We start from the raw sequence: 19,298 nt of genomic DNA, 5'->3' as shown, positions 1-19,298 counted from the left end.
TCTCAGAAGAACTCTAGAACCTATGCGGATAAATCCGTCTATTACCTCACTGTAGAAGTCATGGAAGATCCAAATAAATTATCTTCTTGGCGCAACCTACAGCTTTGATAAGGTCTGCTTGTATGAAGCATAAAATTTAATCCAGTAAAATAAAATGTTGTTGTATTAATTTTGTCCACTTTGCGTAAGAGAAAGTGGATGGTTAGATTCATAAACTTCTCACAGGAATAAGACATAACTAATATTGGGGAATATAAGGTAGAGTACTGAAAAGCCTAAATCCAAAGACTTACTATGCAAGACACCGTACGGTGCATGGCGGTGGGTATGTTCCACCACTGTTAGTCATTTCCTTCCCTTTCCCGCTTACAAGCAGAGCGAGGGAAAGGCAACTGTCTGTCTGCCTCTATACAAGCACTAATTTCTCTTGTCTTTGTGGTGTCTGTAAAGGACCCTCAGGCACATTGATGTCTGGTGATTGTGCAAGCGTACCAGTCAAGGAAAAAATTATCATTCTAGGGACAGTGCATATGGTATATATAAAAAAAAGAGAGAATCTGGCATAACTGGTTCCTGCATCACATTTTCTCTTCCCAAATTAAGCATTTGTTTGTTAGGCTTCATTCTGTTGTATATGCATGGTGTCATAATAATTTTCTATGGGGCACAGGCAAAGTAGTTTTTGCATATGGTATTCACTTTGGAGCATGTGTTCAATATTGAAATCAATTCATTTAGCAAATGTGTTCCTTTACTGTCACTGCTCTGATATTTTCCCACATTACGTCAGTTCACAATAAGAGGTAGATCGACACCTTGGACTATTAAGTCAGTTGTTGGCATTGTGCTTCATAAAATCTTCCATCAGTAAACGTGCCTCTGCATCATTTCCATGTTGCTGCCTTCGTGCTATTTTGGGAAAAATTAATCTGGAATGCATAATTCCATTTCGTCCACTATCTTTACAATCCACAGTGCACCAGGAAAAAGTATTTGTCTATGTTTACAAGTTCACCATCCGTGACTGTATACTACCCAACAGCAACATTACATAATTGATCTCTTCCCATTGTTATGTCAAAACTCACAATTTATTGGTACACATCTAAACTCTGACTTCTAGAATAATACAATCACTAAATCCTATTAATAGTTTTCTGTTTCATTATACACAAACAGATGATTTCAGAAGTAACAAAAGATACTAGATGAAAAAACAGTAAACAGAAAATTAAAGCTCCATCTCTGACAGTTACGGAGGATACACAAAGTTTGATGCATTATATTATAGGCAAATATTAGTGGACGAATCAGACACACAAACTTTCGTTATGTTTCCTTTACAATACACACTGATCAACATTTACATCTGCAGTATGCCTCAAATGCCAGAGTCCCTAAATTTTCTCAACATTGACTCAAAAAGAATGTCATCTGCCCTCCTAAGGTTCCTGTTTGAGTATCTGAACCATATCCGTAACATATGTGTGCTAATCAAAGCTAATAGTAGCAAATGTAGAAGCATGCCACTGAATTGCCTCAATGTCTGACTGGTGGGATGTCACATTGTCAAGCATGCGTATGTTCAAACAAAAAAAAAATTGGGAAAACCGGAGTTCAAAAGAGAACATATGAAAATGGTGAGATAAAGCTGGGAAAATGAGATCAAAATCACTACCACACAATTTAAACCTGCGAAGAAGCAACAAAAATCGAATTTTCTGAACTTCACTTTACGTGAATTTCAGATAGACCCTGTTGTTATAACCAGTAAGGATACAAAAATTCTCAGTGTAGGAACAAGAGAGGAATTTTTAGTCATTTCAACGTCTCTTGCATATAAACACTAGATTTCAACCTGTCAGGAAAGAAACACACATGAATAAATCACTCATCATTAACCCATTTTTCAACAAATTATTCATTCATATACCATGAATTGTAAGAAACTTGCAGACATACTGAAAACCAGATTATGCTAACCACAAAGGAAGAGAGAACACAGGTAGTGGAACATTGCCTATGATCAGGGTCTAGTAGATGCGAGGGAAAAAGCATTGGAAACTTTAAATGGTAACAAACCCCAGAAAATGGCAGGAATTCTTAAAAGTATACAAAAGAATGTTCAAGGCTATAAAAAAGTGTAAACTGGGTCACTTGAAACAACATAAAAATAACAATTTTTGTCTATTACTTTCGCTCAGTTCTCGACTGTGTGCCTCTGAAAGAACAGTGAGTTTTGGAAGCAAAACAATTCTGATTAAAAATCACCTGTTGAGGAACTGAAGGAAATCAGTACTTCGCAAAATAACAAGTCATGTGCAGAAGACAGAAACTCATAGAAGTAGTATGGAGATATGGATACTGAGCAACAGTAATCTCACACAAACAACTGGCAGAATTATGTTAAACATTTGTAAAAGTGAAAAAATTACTGAAGTGTGGAAATGTGCATTAATTGATCCTGTTCATAAAAATGAGATAAAACCAGTCTGAATAATTACAGGGAATTTCACTGCATCCAGTTATGTCTAAAATTCCATAAAAAGCCCTGTGAAGGCAACTGGATGAACAAGTAGGCCTATTAATAGGAGAATATAAGGCACGATTTTGCAAAAGCAATAGTGTAGAGAACAGATATGGGAACCAAAGTCAATTTTGCACAGATGACAATGTGTAAATACTGTGGCAACTTATGCCAAGTGTCAGACAGGCTTATGATTTGACAGAAAAAGACTTGATTCAGTATGTCAGAGGAATTCAAAATTGACAGGAAAACAGTGGGAGTTATCCAATAGACATAAATGGGTACAACACTAGACACTAAACTGACTGGAGAAAATTAAAAGAGCAGAGAATGAACATGAGGTGTATGGCTTTTGTAGACACTCACTATTCTAAGATACTGTATAGAAGCCAAACTTGTCCTGGAGAAGCTTCACAAAATGTCAAAGAAAACTAGTATACAAATCATCTGTGAGAAAACTCAGTAATGGACAGGAAGCCTACAGATAGTCTCTCCATTATAACTTGGTATGAGGAAGTGTCACAAGATACATTAAATATCCAGGAGAGATCATCCAATCACCAAGACATATTTATTTATTTATCCTATTCTGACAAGGGCCATAAGGTTCTCTTTTGCATTGGATCAGGGTTTCCCACATACACCATAGTTACCTAAGAAACAACAATTTTAATATGACAAATAGTATTGAAATGATATGATTGAAGTGGCAATGTATGTAATACTGACTATGAACTAATAAAGTTAATAATGACAGTACTAGTAGTATTACAGCTGTTGCCACTAATGTGGTGGTGGTAACAGTAGTAATGACAACAATAATAGTGGCAGGTATAAAAAGGATTTGTAAATGTACAACATAGGTTTCTGCTATAGTGAGTTCCATGGAAAGGAAATTTAAGAAGCCTTCACCTTGTAAGAATTTTGAGAAAAGAGGAAGATCTGGGTGGAGCATAATTATATGCTCCCATGTCAGTTCAAAGAGCAAGTTAAAAGCAGCCAAACCTGGGTACTTGAGGACGTTTGTAGAGGTTACACATTGATGACTTTCTGTTAAGGGATGTGATCTCTATGAACATATTCCTCTTGTTTATCTTCATGATTGTTGGATGTGTGTAAGTATATTATATGATAAATCAGAGCATGTGTATGCCCTTACTCCACCCAGTTGTCAGTTACATCTGTTGTGTCTTAAAAAGATGTAGTCTTCTCAATTTACAGAACTTGTGGACATACTTGGTTGGAGTCACATCTCTGACGGAAGTATCAGATGCAGGTCCGTGTCTTGAAATATGTGACAGACTTTATGATGAGGTGGCAGAGATCGAACATTTGCGTGTGCAGTATGAATTTTAGTGCATTTAGCTACAAGGCTCATGAAGATACGAGATACTTTAGGCCAGTGAGGTTATGAGAACAAAGCATACCAGAGTGCATTATGGTAGGGGAGCAAGGTTCCATGAAGTGAAAGTGGGAGATATCTGCAGGAGGAGGGAGGTTTTGTGGCCAAGGCCACCAAGCTTTTCACTGGTCAGTAAATGGTCCACTGAAGACAGGAAGAGAAAGTTCCTGAACAGAACTAGAATAATCTATGCACAACAATACTGAAGCAAGATAAATGGAATGACAGACTGCTGTCTTATTGTTGGTCCTAATGATGAGTAACCACAGTAATATGATGATAAATTATTAAAGTAGAAATAGACTGTAAATTATCATCTGAATCAGAGCCTTGTGAGCATATTGAAGTAATAGTGAGTTAATGAATAGTATTGGTATTGGAGTTATGAGAACTGAGCAGAAAATTAGTACTAAAAATAAACCTAAGCAAACAGATAAAAATAAGAGGGGAAACTGTTTTTAATATAATATTAGTAAAACAAATTGTTTCTTTGCAAAATAAAGACCTGAAAGTAAACACACAAAATTAGGGCAATAAGAGTTGAAAAATTTTTTAGCTTCTTAAGTCCAGACACTCCAGTTGATCTGCATTGCAGACTGATCATTCCTATTTTAGTTCTTCACCATTATCCTGCCATCGTTTGTCCACATGTTTTGCAGCTGAAGTCTTGGGATCACACTGTTCAAAATCTTCAGTCTTTCAAAAGTGAGATCCTTGCTTACTGTCAAACCTAACTTCAGGAGTTTCGGGCTCAAAAGCTTGTCAGCTGATATGGAGTCATTATAATAAAAAATCTATTTTAGAACTACTACCGGAATAACTTTTTGCTGCAGAAAGTACTTTGATTCATGGTCAAACAAAAATGACTGATTGAGAAGCAGGAAAGAAAAATTCTCAGGAAAATATTTGGACCAGTTTTTCTGTGAACGAATTTGGATATGGAGTACCTTTGGAGAGATTTATAGACAGACAGAAACAATAAGAGACAGCTTTAGATAAAAAGTGATAAAATTTTGTGGATGCATCACAGGGTGACCGTCGACAGGCTCACAAGGTAGATCTCTGAGGTAGCAAGCGCTAGCAAAAGCAATTCAAAATTGGTCATAGGTACAGAAGAAGTTGGACTCCCACAAGATAACATAATAAATCGAAAAAGAGTCAAGAAAAGCCATGAAACATACAGCAACACATGGAAAACAGAAATGGATATAAATATTTGGAAGACCACAAGAGAGACCACAGAGGACAAACACTATGTGATCAAAAATATCCAGACAGCTGCCTGAAAATGGCTTAAAAATTCGTGGCGCCCTCCATCAGTAATGCTGGAATTGAATATGGTGTTGGCCCATCCTTATCCATGGTGACAGGTTTCATTCTCGCAAGCATACATTCAATCAGGTGCTGGAATGTTTCTTGCGGAATGGCAGCCGATTCTTAATAGGTGTTGCACTGAGGAGAGGTATCGATGTCAGTGGGTGATGCCTGGCACGAAGTCAGCATTCCAAAACATGCCAGAGGTATTCTAGAGGATTCAGGTCAGGTCTCTGTGCAGGCCAGTCCATTACAGGGATGTTATTGTCGTGTAACCACTCTGCCATTGGCTGTGAATTATGAACAGGTGCTCAATTGTGTTGACAGCTGCAATTGCCATCCCCAAATTGGTCTTCAACAGTGGGAAGCAAGAAGGTGCTTAAAACATCAATGTAGACCTGTGCTGTGATAGCGCCACACAAAACAACAAGGGGTGCAAACCCCCTCCATGAAAAACATTGACACCATAACACCAGAATCACCTCCGAATTTTACTGTTGGCACTACACACACTGGCAGATGATGTTCACCAGGTATTTGCCAAACCCACATCCCGCCATTAGGTCACCACATCGTGTACTGTGATTCTTCATTCCACATAACAATTTTCCACTGTTCAATTGTGCAATGGTTTCGCTCCTTACACCAGGTGAGGCATCGTTTGGAGTTTACCTGCGTCATGTGTGGCTTACGAGCAGGTGCTCGATGGTGAAATATAAGTTTTCTCACCTCCCACCTAACAATCATAATACCTGCAGTGAATAATGATGAAGTCTGGAAATCCTGTGTGATGGTCTGTATAGATGTCTGCCTGTTACACATTGCGGCCCCGTCCAACTGTCAGCAGTTTCTGTAAGTCAACAAACGAAATCAGCCTGTACTCTTGTGTGCTGTATGTGTCCCTCCACGTTTCCACTTCACTATCACGACGGAAACAGTGGACCTAAGTAAATTTAGGAGTGTGGAAATCTGGCATACAGACATATGAAATAAGTGATACCCAATCACCTGACCAAGTTCGAAGTTTGTGGGTTCTGCAGAGTGCTCCATTCTGCTCTCTCATGATGTCTGATGACTACCGAGTTCACTGATATGGAGTACTTGGCAGTAGGTAACAGCACAATGCGCCCATATGAAAAACCGATGTTATGGGGGTGTTTGATCAAAAGTATACACTTTGTGTATGTAAATAAATTGGGAAGGATGTAGGAATAGGAAAAAAAAATTAAATTTAGACACTATCTCTTAAAAGTTAATGTATGAAATAGTAATAACGATAATAATGTAATCTGGCAACATCTCCCACAATTATCAGTGTGAGGAGATTAGCAATACTCATAGGTATCTGATTGTCAGTAGACTTCACAGAAGTAATCTGCAGTAGCAGCTTCTGCTTTTTAATATTCTGTGTGTCACATTCTGCAACCCTCTAGACAATATGATTTGTGGAATACAATGTGTAGATCCAAGAATGAATGAATGAATGAATGAATGAATGAATAACTAACTAACCAACCTCCCCACCCTCTCTCTGACCAGGATATAGGCTACAGTATGATTTCACATTGGAAGAGAAATTAAATTAATGAACGAAATAAAAAAATGAAGAAATAAATTCAGCACAAGAAAACTGAGTAAGAATACCATATTTTACTGAAAGGGAAGTGATAGCTGTGTAACCAGATCATGTGTAGGTTCCAAAAAGGTTATATCCTGGACACGAATAAAGATACAAATGTAGGATAACTTTATGTTCAGATGTATAGCTATAAAGCTTTTATTTGCAGAAGAACCATTCAATTTATCATGAGTACATCTTCTATATGCATGCATGTGTAATGGGGTACTTTTCACAATTTGGTTTAAGTTCAGTGTTTTCATTCACTTTTGTCAAAAGTTCACTATTCCTTCAACTGGACATGCAACAAACATTGAGGCAATAGACTTGTCCCATACTTATTGAAACACATTTGGAGTTCCTGTGCTCAAAGTTGTTTTTTTTTTATTTAGTGAACCTTAAGTTACTGCATGGCAAGGCAAATAGATGGAGCCTTCCACAAACCCCGACAAAAGAATGACACACATCTCACATTCACCTGCCGACCTTGAATTTTGTCTCATCTCACAGTATGTGCCCCTTATGGTTGATACATAAATAAGGCAGCTTATTGTTAAGAAGTGCTCTTTCTTGCAGGTGCCAGTGTGGTGATGCTCCATCCTGGTGAAAAATGATTTTTTTCACTGGATAGTTTCCTTTGTATCTATCTCGAAACCTTCTGTTATTTCTATTTATGTCAAAATTTCATGTGTTGTGAAGTTCCTTGCTGTACTGATTATATTCGTCATTAATAACATGAATGTGTTGCTTCATTAAATTACATAATTTGAATAATAAATGATGACCACCACCAAAAAATAGTTTCTCTTTCCAATTCACAATACATTATCCTTGTCTTTGTTATAACTCATTTTCAATGCAGTTATTTTTTAAAAATCAATTAAATGATTTAGTTACCTTAATTCAACTTCCTGTCAGAGATGACTCAGTCTTTCTTGTTATTGTGAAATGGTTTGTTTAATCTGACACGTTTCTCATTAGGTGATCATCTTCAGGTTTGCTGACTGAATTTCTGGATTATCCTTTATGTTAAAGGTTTTCTGCTAGGCTCCAGTAACAAACTTGTTTTAGTGCTATTGTAGCTGTCCACATTCTGATTGCTTCTTCATATTTATTCATTGTATACTGGCTGTTTATAATTGGCCACCTGAATTTATCTGCAGTTGTATTAATCCCTCCCCTGCTGTGAAATGTATGAAAGCACATTCTTTCATTTGTAGAGAACACTCTCCTGATGTTGACCATGTTGTTTATTTCCTATTTATGGTACTACACATTTCTTTGTCATTTATATGCCTGTAAAATAAAACTACTTCATGTAATAATTCCTATAGCTTTCATGTCAAGCTGTACTCCTGAATTTTCTCTGTGGATGAAACTGATGGAACATTTAACAACTTTGATGTTCCATGCAGTGAGCTATCTCAAGAGAATGGCATAATATTGAATGCTGCAGTTGTGAAAAAAATACATTTAATAGCAGTTCAGATAGATATTTCTTCAGTTCTTTCCTTTGCCAGTTTCATCAATAAAAATCAGAAGATTTTTTTACATTTTTCTCTGATACTTCGCATAACTGTATGTGCCTGAGAGGTGAAAGGTATTTCAGGCATTTAATTTTGAAGTATCAAGTAGGAAATTTGTTTTCAAATAAATCAATGTTTCTATAGTTACTTACACAGCTAAAAAGAAAGTGCTGAAATCAAGTGTTAATTTTTACCTATAATTTTCTTCAATAACTGGTACATTTATGTAGTGTCTCCTTTTGATAATACTATTTCCAAATATTGTTCGTAACATTCAGTGGGTGTTAATACAATTTTATTTATTTATTGTTTCATCAGTTTTAAATGACCAGTAATTCTTTGTACTATTTCAGGTGGCAGCCTCAATAAGAGAAGCATCTGATAGTTTAAGGTACGTTTTTATTATTCACTGCAGAATTTTTTGAGCAGTATAAATTTTTAGTTACTCCATGTGAAAGGAAAACAAACAATAACCCCTAGGGACCAAAATACCATAAGTTATTTTTAATAAGTTCTATTTTTGGAGTTACATTTTTTCTATATATTAACCACTTGCAGTATATACATACAGTATATACTGACTACAGCAACATTATGCATGTTATCAGAGAAAACACTACTATATCTACTATTCTGTTATTGCAGAATATTAAAAAGATGCTTTCAAATATTACAAGGTACATCAGTCCCATTTATAACAGTGGTTTGCAATAACTGCACAAACAGAACAAAAAAGCCATTTATGACTAACTGTCAATCCAAGCTTTCCAATAATGGGAGTAGATGCAAAGTGAAGCATTAATTTTATGTTCTTAAAACATATCAGTTTCTCAAATTTACTGATCACCCAAGAATGTTGTTTACTGCTGGCCACACGATGCCACATGTCACCTTATGTTTTGTGTGTTTGACTTGGCAGAAGTTGTAAAGAAATACTAGTTTTGTCCACATTGCTGGCATAAGATACAGCAAACTTTTCTCTCACTTGGTCAAATTCATGCAACCAATGCTTGCCCCCTTCTTCGTCAACTTTATTCATTTCATTGCCTATCGCTGAGCATGAAATTAGGCCTCTATTTTGGAACTTACACAGCCAACAAACAAAACAATTGAAGTCTGTTTTGAATGTGTAAATTTTCTGCAGTCTCATTTGTTGTTCACTGAATTATATTTCCACTTATAGGTATATTGGAGGTGCACATATAGCTGAAGCATTGTAAAAGTATAAGTTCAGCATCTTCATATATAACACTGTGAAGTCACTTCAGCATGCACCTGGAACACAGAGCAGCAGAATTAAGAACATTTCATTTAAGTAGTGTAGATAATGTAGACTTTCTGAGTCTAAACCTTCTTCAAATTGTGCTGTTTTTCAATACACCATATTCTGCTTCCTGCAGAATTTTTAGTTTCACTTGCTTATCTATGCTTTGTGCTTCCTACTGCGTGACAACCCTTTCACTTCTTGGAACTCAATGTTACTACTACTACTGGCTCTATTTAAAGAATATAAAAGCACATCTCACCATGGAATTGCACTTGTTGATGGAATCTAGTTTTTCACGCTGTTTGTGTCACAATTGTTTTCCTTGTTGATAGTGATTGTTGAGCAATGTTATGCACAAAGGTCAGCTAGAGAAACATTAGGAAAAAAGAAAAACGTTGACAATTCAGGTTTAATGAAACATGTAATGATGCTACAGACTAAAACACAGTTTGTAATTCATGCTGACTGAAATTTGTTAACCAGTAAAACATTGTACAATATCATGTACAATACTGCCAGTACTGATATTCTGCTGGTGTTAACCAACTGTTCACCTTAAGTGAGTTCATGTTAAGCCTGATGTTTGAAATATACATGATGGTTCATTATTATTGATAAGTAAAAATATTACAAAGCAGTTATGTTAGTAACACATTCTATAAAACAGCTGGTTGGTGTGTCTGTTCTTTAATAAAAGAGTGTACGTCTTTTATACGTAAGTGCAGGTGAGGTGTCAGCAACTGTATAGTGCTAACTATTGTAATTGAAAATGACATGGAAGTCATACAAATTCATTGTGATTGGTACAGGCCGATGTCCTACCATGTAGAACAAGTAAGAGGAAAGGGTGAGTGGTTATATATCCAAAACCAGGAGTCAAGTTTCAGCCCCTTCAGATTAATGAATGTTGGGGTGAAAAACTCTTTGATTACTGTGTCAGCAATGTGGATTTGGAAACAAGCTTGTTGTATTCACAGTTTACAGGCCACCATCATGTTCTTAAATTTCATAAAGCAGCTGTAGTCAGCTTTAGTAAGGTCATGAAGACTTAACTGGTGAGTCATCTTTTGTGACATGTGAGAAGCTACCAACCAAAGGCACCTAGAATCCCCTATGTCTGAATATGGGGAATCTAACACAGTACAATTCCCCAAAAGGTCTTAGTCACACATTGCAAATTTGGCTGATATGGGAGCAAAACTGATAGTGAATTATCTGGCCATGACAGTAAAAATGAATATTGATCAGTTGTGCTCAGATCATTGGAGGAAACTATTGTCATTACAGAATTAGAGGGAAATTACAGGACAAATGTTATCTGTAGGTATATAAGGGGCACAGTGTGGATGGACTGTTAAACTTTTTGTTAATAATTTTCCTAGTATTCTTATTCTGTAAACCACCACAATACTGACTGGAAGTAAGAGCAAGAGATGAATAACTCCTTGGACTTCATTATCTTGTGCAAGGTAGAGAGAGCTCTACCTACTTCCGAAGACAACAAACTGTGATAGTGTAATATTCTGCTATACTGTCTGTAGTGCACAATCAGATCTTACTTTGTGCTCAGTAAAACTCTTTTTTCCTGTCACAAGATGTTCTCATCCCAAATTGTAGCTATCCCTTTTTGGTGTTTGAACTGTAGTAGCCTCTTCACCTGTTGTGTAGGAAGGCTGGACTGATGAGGTTGCAAAATCATTTTTAGGAAAAAATTCAACTCTGCATTTACTGTGTATATCCATGGTAAACATTTACCATTTTTCACCTAGTAAATGCTCACAGATGAGTGTGACTGCTGCGTCTAGATACAAACATGTTCGTTGCGAAGCACTGTGAAATAAGAGATTAATATCTCTGGTTAGGCCTTTATAATAAGCATCACACACCCTTCAGCAATGTTCTGAGGTGAGTCACACAGTTGTTTTGAAAGCGTTGTATTTCTGTGGTATCCTAGCAATGGATTCTCTGGTATCGTAGCAATGGACCGACTGCTGTACCTACAATTGAACCAATGTGATGATTCCATTTGGTATCTCCACATATTGCTACACTCAAGAATATATGAGAGTAGTGATAGGATACTATGTTTCTCCTTTTTGTGAAATACACTAGTTTTAGTCGTAATGTTTGAAGCTAGCTGGCAATTCTTGCACAACTTCAAAATTTTACCTAGGTACAAGCTGATACATTCTTTTAAGTTCTTTATAATTGACAGAGCTAGTAATTATATGTGTCTGTACAGTTGTGGATAGTTTTGCCTTTTATCTGTCTTGGCTATGAAACTGAGTCCACAATACTCTTCATTATAGTTTACCTACATTTCTATATTCTTATTTATAATAGCTTCTACTGGTGCATTACTCTTCTTTTCTCCATATTCACCTGACCAGAAATGTTGTTCTTCCTCCAATGCACCACACTAATTCCCACCATATCAAACTTCAACTTATCCATATCTCATTTCATGTTCTCTGACTCACCAAATCAATCAAGGGACTTCACATTCCACACTCTGACTTGTAGCGATATTGTTTCTTTCACCTGATGATATCCACGAGTGTAGCCCCCTCCCAGAGATCTTATTGGGAGGCTATATTGCTACTGGAATATTTTACCCAATTGGATGTCATGATCATTAAACTACACAGCAGAGCGGCATGTGGTTATAACAGGTATAGTTCCCCTTGCTTTTAGCTGTTCACAGTACTAACATAGCAAGGTCATGTTGGCTAATGGTACAAGACCAATTGTATAATCATCCAAACCATTCTGCATTTACATCTACATAGATACCCTGCAAGCTAGCATATGGTAGGTATGGTGGTGGCTGGTACCTTTACTACTAGAAAGACCTGCCATCCATCTTCATTAACCACATACTAGTGTGTGGACGCTCCTTAGATATCCTTCCATTGCAGTTTTATGTACTTTATGTGTCTGTTTGTTTTGTTAAGGCATGCATGTCACTTCACTTTGCCAAGATAAATGTTTCATATTGTAAGTGGGTGCCACACAACTGAAACATGTGAAATAATTTAGCTATTACCAAAAAGTCACAAAATTAGGAAATCATGACATTGTGCCGTGGAGATGCTGATAGAATTTTTAATTGTACACTTAATATCATATATTCTCACTACATACTTTAGTAAGTTATTGGTTATCATAAGCTATTTTTTGCAAGTTACACAGGAATTAGGATTGGCTGGTAGAAATGAGGCAACACATACTTGAGGAAAGTTATGAATAACTAAAATGGTAAGCTGCAGTTAAGAGATATAATATTAAACTCAAGTTCATAAGGGTTAACAGTATGTGTAACTACTCAGGTAATCAGCTTTGAGATGATGCCGTAAGTCCCAAATATCACAACCTTTGTTGTACTGTGTCATTTAAGGGACAAGAACTCCATGAAAAATACCAGAAAGCTGCATATGAATCAGGAACATAAGTGTTGCAACAGTTGTACCAACTTGAACCATGACTGTCCAGCAATATAAGAGGATATCTGCGTGTCACTCACTTTTGTTATGGGAAGGTTGTTCCAATGAGACATCTTGGTGTATTCAGTGTTAGAACTTTCACTAGAAAAGTCTTCAAGAACACATTTGATGGTGACTTGGGGGTTGTGGCAGCTGATGGGGGTGTTACTTGATGTTCTACTCTATCCCAACAGAACAAGATAGAAAATACTTGAAACCTAAATCCACCACCGTACTCATTGGAGAAAAAACATAAATGAAATAACAACTGTCAAAATAATGAGACTTGATGCTTCCAGAGCATCAGGTACAAATACCCTATCCCATGAATCACAAATGGACTCAGCCCCTAGATGCAAACATTGATGGTTTTGTGTTGGAACCACCAAGTTCCACAGTGAAAACCCTAAAATTGTCATCTCCCTAATCAATAGTAGTAATGACACAAAAGCTTATCATTGATTAAATTACTCCTATACTGCAATGGAACATTCATAGTTTGATACCACATGTGAAGTAAATGAAATTTTTTATTTGTAGACGGTCACAATATTTCATGTGAGTCACTCTGTAAATGTTTCAATACTCCCATGCTGTCAGGGCACAGTATCTGACTGGTTGCCACTGTGGGTAAGGATTGCTGAATGGACAACCTGTGTTTTTGCTGTGTGTGAGGCATAAGTGAGGACTGAGATCAGACACTAGCTGTATAAATTCTTAGGGGAGTTACTGAATGATAACAATAGATTTTGTTTTGATTTGCCAAGATCCTCTTTGCAAGAAGCATTGCTAATATTATCCTAAAATTTTGCCAGCCATTTCATTTGTAGGAGATATTAATGTCAGTAATATGCAGGTGTAATGCCAGCGTCTCCTGGTGGGTTGTGAGATGAGCTATGTCTTCTAAATACAAGTGCTAGAATTTACTTCAGCACAGTTATTTGTTTTCTCACAACTAATCTCTAATCCTGCTTAATTATAATTGTAACCTACACACACATGCATGTCAAAAGGAGTTCACTGAGGTGCGTACCACATAGAGCAAACAGAGGATTGTTTTACCATCTGCTGATATTCAAAAATGCTTACATCTTGCCAGACTATGATTATTGCAAGGTAGATTCACCACACTGTTGGTGCACTGGCCCTGTTGTGGAAGTAAGTGTCAACCCACAGTATTCACCGTCTGAAAAGCTTGGTGATAGTTCCAATGTTGTTTGTCTACAGTGAATATTTAGCACAGAACAGCTGTCTACATCGTTTATTTTGTGATCTGGGTCAACAAAAATATGAGTAGCAGTGAGGAGGATTTGTTATTGTTGTGATAGCCCATAAAACTCCTGTATCAGGCAGGAACAAACCTAAACAGTAGAGGGGAGAAAAGGAGGTAGCTCAGACAGTGTTGATGTAATGCCACAAGAAACCTAGATATGACTTATTATTTACAAGTAGTGCTACATAACAGCTGAACTAGCAGGAAAATTTCAGCTTTATGTGAGAAAGCAATCGTGCCTCTTCTACTGAACCCAGGGGAAAATGATACATTGCACAATAATTACTGTAAGGTGGCCCTCACCAACAGTAAGCCAAATGACAAGAAAAATTCTATCAGCATGTGCCATACCTGGTCTGTAGAACCCAAGAAACTGAGCACTCATATCCAGTGTACATTTGAAGGATATTGCTCCATCCTGAGAATGTGAATGGCTGGAATACGCTGCCTTTCCCTAATCAGATAATATGTAGGAACAGTGTATAATTGTGGCTGTGTCCTCCTTGTATATGTGTTGATAGGAGTGTTTGGGCAAAGGCAGTGCCTGCCATCTATCTCATATGTAAGCTTTGAAAGTGGAAGGTGTTTCCAGCCACTTTGATAATGGGCACACCAGGCATCTACTCTTATAATATGGCCTATGTGGAAGCAACTGTGTAAGTAATATACCTACATAGGGCATACCGAAAAGGTGTTTTTTTTTTTTTAATTCAGCATACAGTACTGCAGTCAGTGGGAGATAATATTCTACATTAACTTAGTGTCTGGAGATTTTAAACAGAAGCCCATTTTACTGAGAGTTTCTCTTAAAGAACGTTTTCTGGTGTATGGCATGATTGACACAGTGTATAACTGTTCTACGCAATGTAGTGATTAACTGCAAAGGTTTTTATTAATCACATAGAAAATAACTTTTACTGTCGTCTGATTAAAACTGCTTGATAGCTGATGGGTGTCACTTGCCACTGCAATATTGCTACATCCACTACCAGCTACATTGCTTGGTTATAGGCAACACACAAACACAGCTGATTTTAAGTGACCTATGACTGTGGCAGATGACAGGTTTTGTAGCATTGAAACAAACTCATGTCCTAACCTTACCACAACTATGTGATCTGCAGTATATCTGAGAAAACAGCAATCTACAATCTGCAGCACAATTGAGATCATGATCATTTTGTTCAGAGCTTTTAGGGCTAACCTGTATGACCGAACTGAAGACTGAAATATTTCTTAGTATGTTTCTTTGCACAGCCATTTTCTGCAGCAAAGTTTTAGTTTTTGATGAAAGCAAACTGTAATTTCTCACTGTCATTGGTTACTTGAAACCATATATCCATCAAAAAGCAAAACAGTCAAAAGCAGCAATCAAGATAGAATAATAGCACAGAAGTATGTGCATGCTCCTACCCACCCACAGCCATATCCACAGTCAAATGACCTCATTGGGAAGCTCAAAGATGTCAATTTTCATTGTGATGGAATGGGGTAGCTGCAGGTGGAATGATTGGACCCAGATATCACACGGATGGACCATTCACCTACTGCAATTACTTGCTCGCAGAAGACTATGGTAGGATTCGCTGTACATGATTCATGCTGATGTCACCATTGATACGTTTGTTTGATTCAGTCAAGGATGTTTTGGAACTCCAGGGGACCAGATATTGAGTAGTTGTAAAGATAATTTTGAATGGGAGGCTGTAATTGCATTGGCATCCTCCCTGCCAGACAGTATGTCAATTAGAAAGGGCTACACGTAAGCTGTGCTGCTAACAATACATATGTAGTGTTGGAATAATTTGTGTGTGTCATTCACATTTGTTCATCAGTCTGGAAATTTATGTATGTGTTCCTTCATTTGTTGACCTGACATTATTTCTTATATATGTACAGGTGTTGTCCACATGCTTGATGGCCATACCACCTAGCCAATAAGAAATGTGATGTTGGTGGTAGTTTGTGATTAATTTGGTGTCAAATAAAATGCCATGCTTTATTGCTTTCAGAAATAAATTGATCATTGGTGGTTTTAAGAATTTCTACCCAAAGCCTAAAGTGTCCTCCAAAACAAAGAAAAATCCACATGGAGAGAGTGATTGGTTTTTATCTTAAAATCATAGATTACTCTTATTTTTTGTTTCCCTTTATCTTTTGGTGGATATGTTTATGTCAAAAGCTAGATGATATTATTTCTAATAAATGTAATAATTTGGTGTAAAAGATTGTAGAACAGTATTTTAAAAATACTGCAAGACTTTTAATAATAGAATCTACTAGAGAATAAGGGAACCTAGTCAGCACTGAATGAGACTGGGCGTTATTCAATTTCCTGTGATCATTTGCTTTATAAAAATGTTTCATATTAGGAAAATTCTATCTTTCTGGTAGAATGTCATGACAATTTTAAATCACTTACATTTACTGAATAAGTTAACTGTGATGGCCATACATTTTTATCTTTTGGTTTATAGGCCCCGATTTTGTGGATGGTGAAATATTGTTTTGTATTGTGTAAATCAACATTTCACACCTCTTTCCTCCCTCAGTTTCATTCAAAGTGCTGGTGACAGCTGTGACATTTCATATCAAGAAACATCACATCAAGGAGTAGTCAATGACAAGCTGGAGATATATGCAGAGAAGTCAACAGATTTCAGTGCGTCTGACAACTATACCAAAATACAGACTTCACAAGAAGACGGCTTATGTGGCACAAGATTAAGTTGTAGCATCAGGGAAAAGGAATTCCATACGTTTAACTGTAGTTTCTGCCTACAGAGCTTCCCTTCAAAATACAGACTCATAATGCATATCTTCATCCACATTGATGGTGTGCAGGCACCTGCATTTGTGTGTAAGTCATGTGGTGAGGTATTGCCCACTGATGACTGCTTGAATGAACATTTGAGAATGGGGGAGGGTGACAAAGCATTATCTGCTACCAACAGTGAGAAACTTGAATGCAGTGATGATCATGAAAACCACTCCTTCGAGTGTGTACAAGAAGGAATCGTGGAACAGACTGATGAGCCCCCTTCATACAAGGTACCCAGGAAAACTTTTAAAAAATCCTTTAATGACATATGTAATACACATACTGTGAAAGAAGCTGAAGAGAAACTCGAAAGATGTAATGACTGTGGAATTTTATGTACAAGTGACCATGTTCATGTCCACACTGTGCTAAGTGCAAAGAGACATCACAAATGTGATGTTTGTGGTAAAATGTTTACTCTGTTATGCAGTCTTAAGAGACACAGATCAATACACACTGGACAGAGACAACACAAATGGGATGTCTGTGGAAAATCATTTACTCAGTCGAGCCATCTGAAGACCCACATTTTAATACACACAGGAAAGAGACCACACAAATGCGTTGTGTGTGCAAAATCGTTTACTCAAAGGGGCAGTCTGAATAGACACGAAATAATACACACCGGAGAGAGACCCTACAAATGTGATACTTGTGGTAAATTATTTAATGTATTAAGTAATCTCAAGGCCCACAAGGTAATACACAGTGGAAAGAGACCCTACAAATGTACTATTTGTGGAAAATCTTTTACTCATTGGGGCAGTCACAGGAAACACAAATTAATACACACTACATAGAGACTAATGAAAGTATTGTTGAGGTATGTAGACCTACACATGTTCATAGAAGACCACACACGTGTTTTATGAAAATTGTTCACATGTGCTAGAGAGAGGTCACAAAAAATGACAAATCCATTTCCGCAGCTACACATTCGAAAAAGTTAGATACTAAATACAACATATGAAGCGCACAATTGTGATTTGTTGTAGCAAATGCTCCATGCTTTAATGATTGGGCTACCCAAAATTTGTGCATTGAGGTATATCTTTTACTCGTTTGAGAAGTAGTTCTGTGCAGTTGTCAGGACCCCATATTCTTCACGAGAATGTACCAGTATGCTGCTAATTATTTGAAAGAAACTGCCATTTCAATCTTCATGAAGCTGTATCCACTACCCAGGCGACTGCAGAAATGTGTTTATTACACATTCATAATCTAGGATATTTATCTCAAGAATGGACAAAGATACAAAAATCTCTTGATTATGCGAACATATTATTGAGGCGTGCCTCCTTAATAGTAATGCTATTTGTGTGATCAATAATCTGCATCCATTAGGAAATAACTGATGGTGGCAAGTATGCAGAGATAAGGGAAAAATTATAATCATCTGCCTAGTAGCGTTTTGTTCACCTACAGACCGCAATACAACAGTGCATCTCTATGGTATGGACTCATTAGTTCATTAGTTTTTCAGTTGTAAATTGGACTATAAGTCAACACACATCTCACACCTTTCCCATTAACTGTAGGCTATCAGTTTGTTGCTGTCTAGTTGGTGTGCAATCGCATCCCAGATTCATTTCATCATGATCTAATGAGGTGAACTGGGTGGGAGAGACAACAGTGTGAACCATCATGCTGCTCGAACCATTGCAGTGTGATTCTTACCTTGTAATTTGGACAGTTATCATGCTGTAAGATGTTGTCACTCTCTGTAAATACATCAAGCATTAAGTGATAAGTGTGCAATAATGTTCATGTTCTCCACATCTGTCATGGTGCTTTCAGTTATGACCAGCTGTTTTCTTGCCATCTCATATGAATATCCCCCATAGCATGACACTGCCTCCATCTTCCTGTACCTGTTGTGTGGTGCATGTATGAAACAACTATTCATCTGGATAATGACATATCTGAGCACAACCATTGACCTGGTCTGAAAGAAATGTCATTTATCCCAACATGTGACACTTCCTTATAGGTATGCAGTCCAATCTCAATTATCCTATTTGTATTGCTATTTTAACTGACAATATTGTTAGATCAACATGGGAATACA

General features: G+C 37.0%; 1 protein-coding gene and 1 long non-coding RNA gene across 3 annotated transcripts in view; one reads left to right on the top strand and one right to left on the bottom strand.

The window, feature by feature from the left end:
• LOC126212651 (uncharacterized) overlaps positions 1–8,812 on the top strand; it is a 108,990-nt gene extending 100,178 nt beyond the window's left edge. The window contains exon 5 of the mRNA XM_049940076.1: positions 8,741–8,812. Within this exon, the coding sequence (XP_049796033.1) occupies positions 8,741–8,812 (72 nt within the window). The remainder of the gene's footprint in view (positions 1–8,740) is intronic.
• A 162-nt stretch (positions 8,813–8,974) lies between these two features.
• The window catches only part of LOC126213137 (uncharacterized), a 40,791-nt gene continuing 30,467 nt past the window's right edge, over positions 8,975–19,298 (bottom strand). For both annotated transcript variants that reach the window (XR_007541080.1, XR_007541081.1), the window contains exon 3: positions 8,975–9,662. This is a non-coding gene — a long non-coding RNA (uncharacterized LOC126213137). The remainder of the gene's footprint in view (positions 9,663–19,298) is intronic.

Source organism: Schistocerca nitens, chromosome 11 (assembly GCF_023898315.1).
Source record: "Schistocerca nitens isolate TAMUIC-IGC-003100 chromosome 11, iqSchNite1.1, whole genome shotgun sequence".
Lineage (NCBI taxonomy): Eukaryota > Metazoa > Arthropoda > Insecta > Orthoptera > Acrididae > Schistocerca > Schistocerca nitens.
Note: the sequence above shows the minus strand (reverse complement) of the source record. Positions and strands in the feature narration are given on the sequence as shown.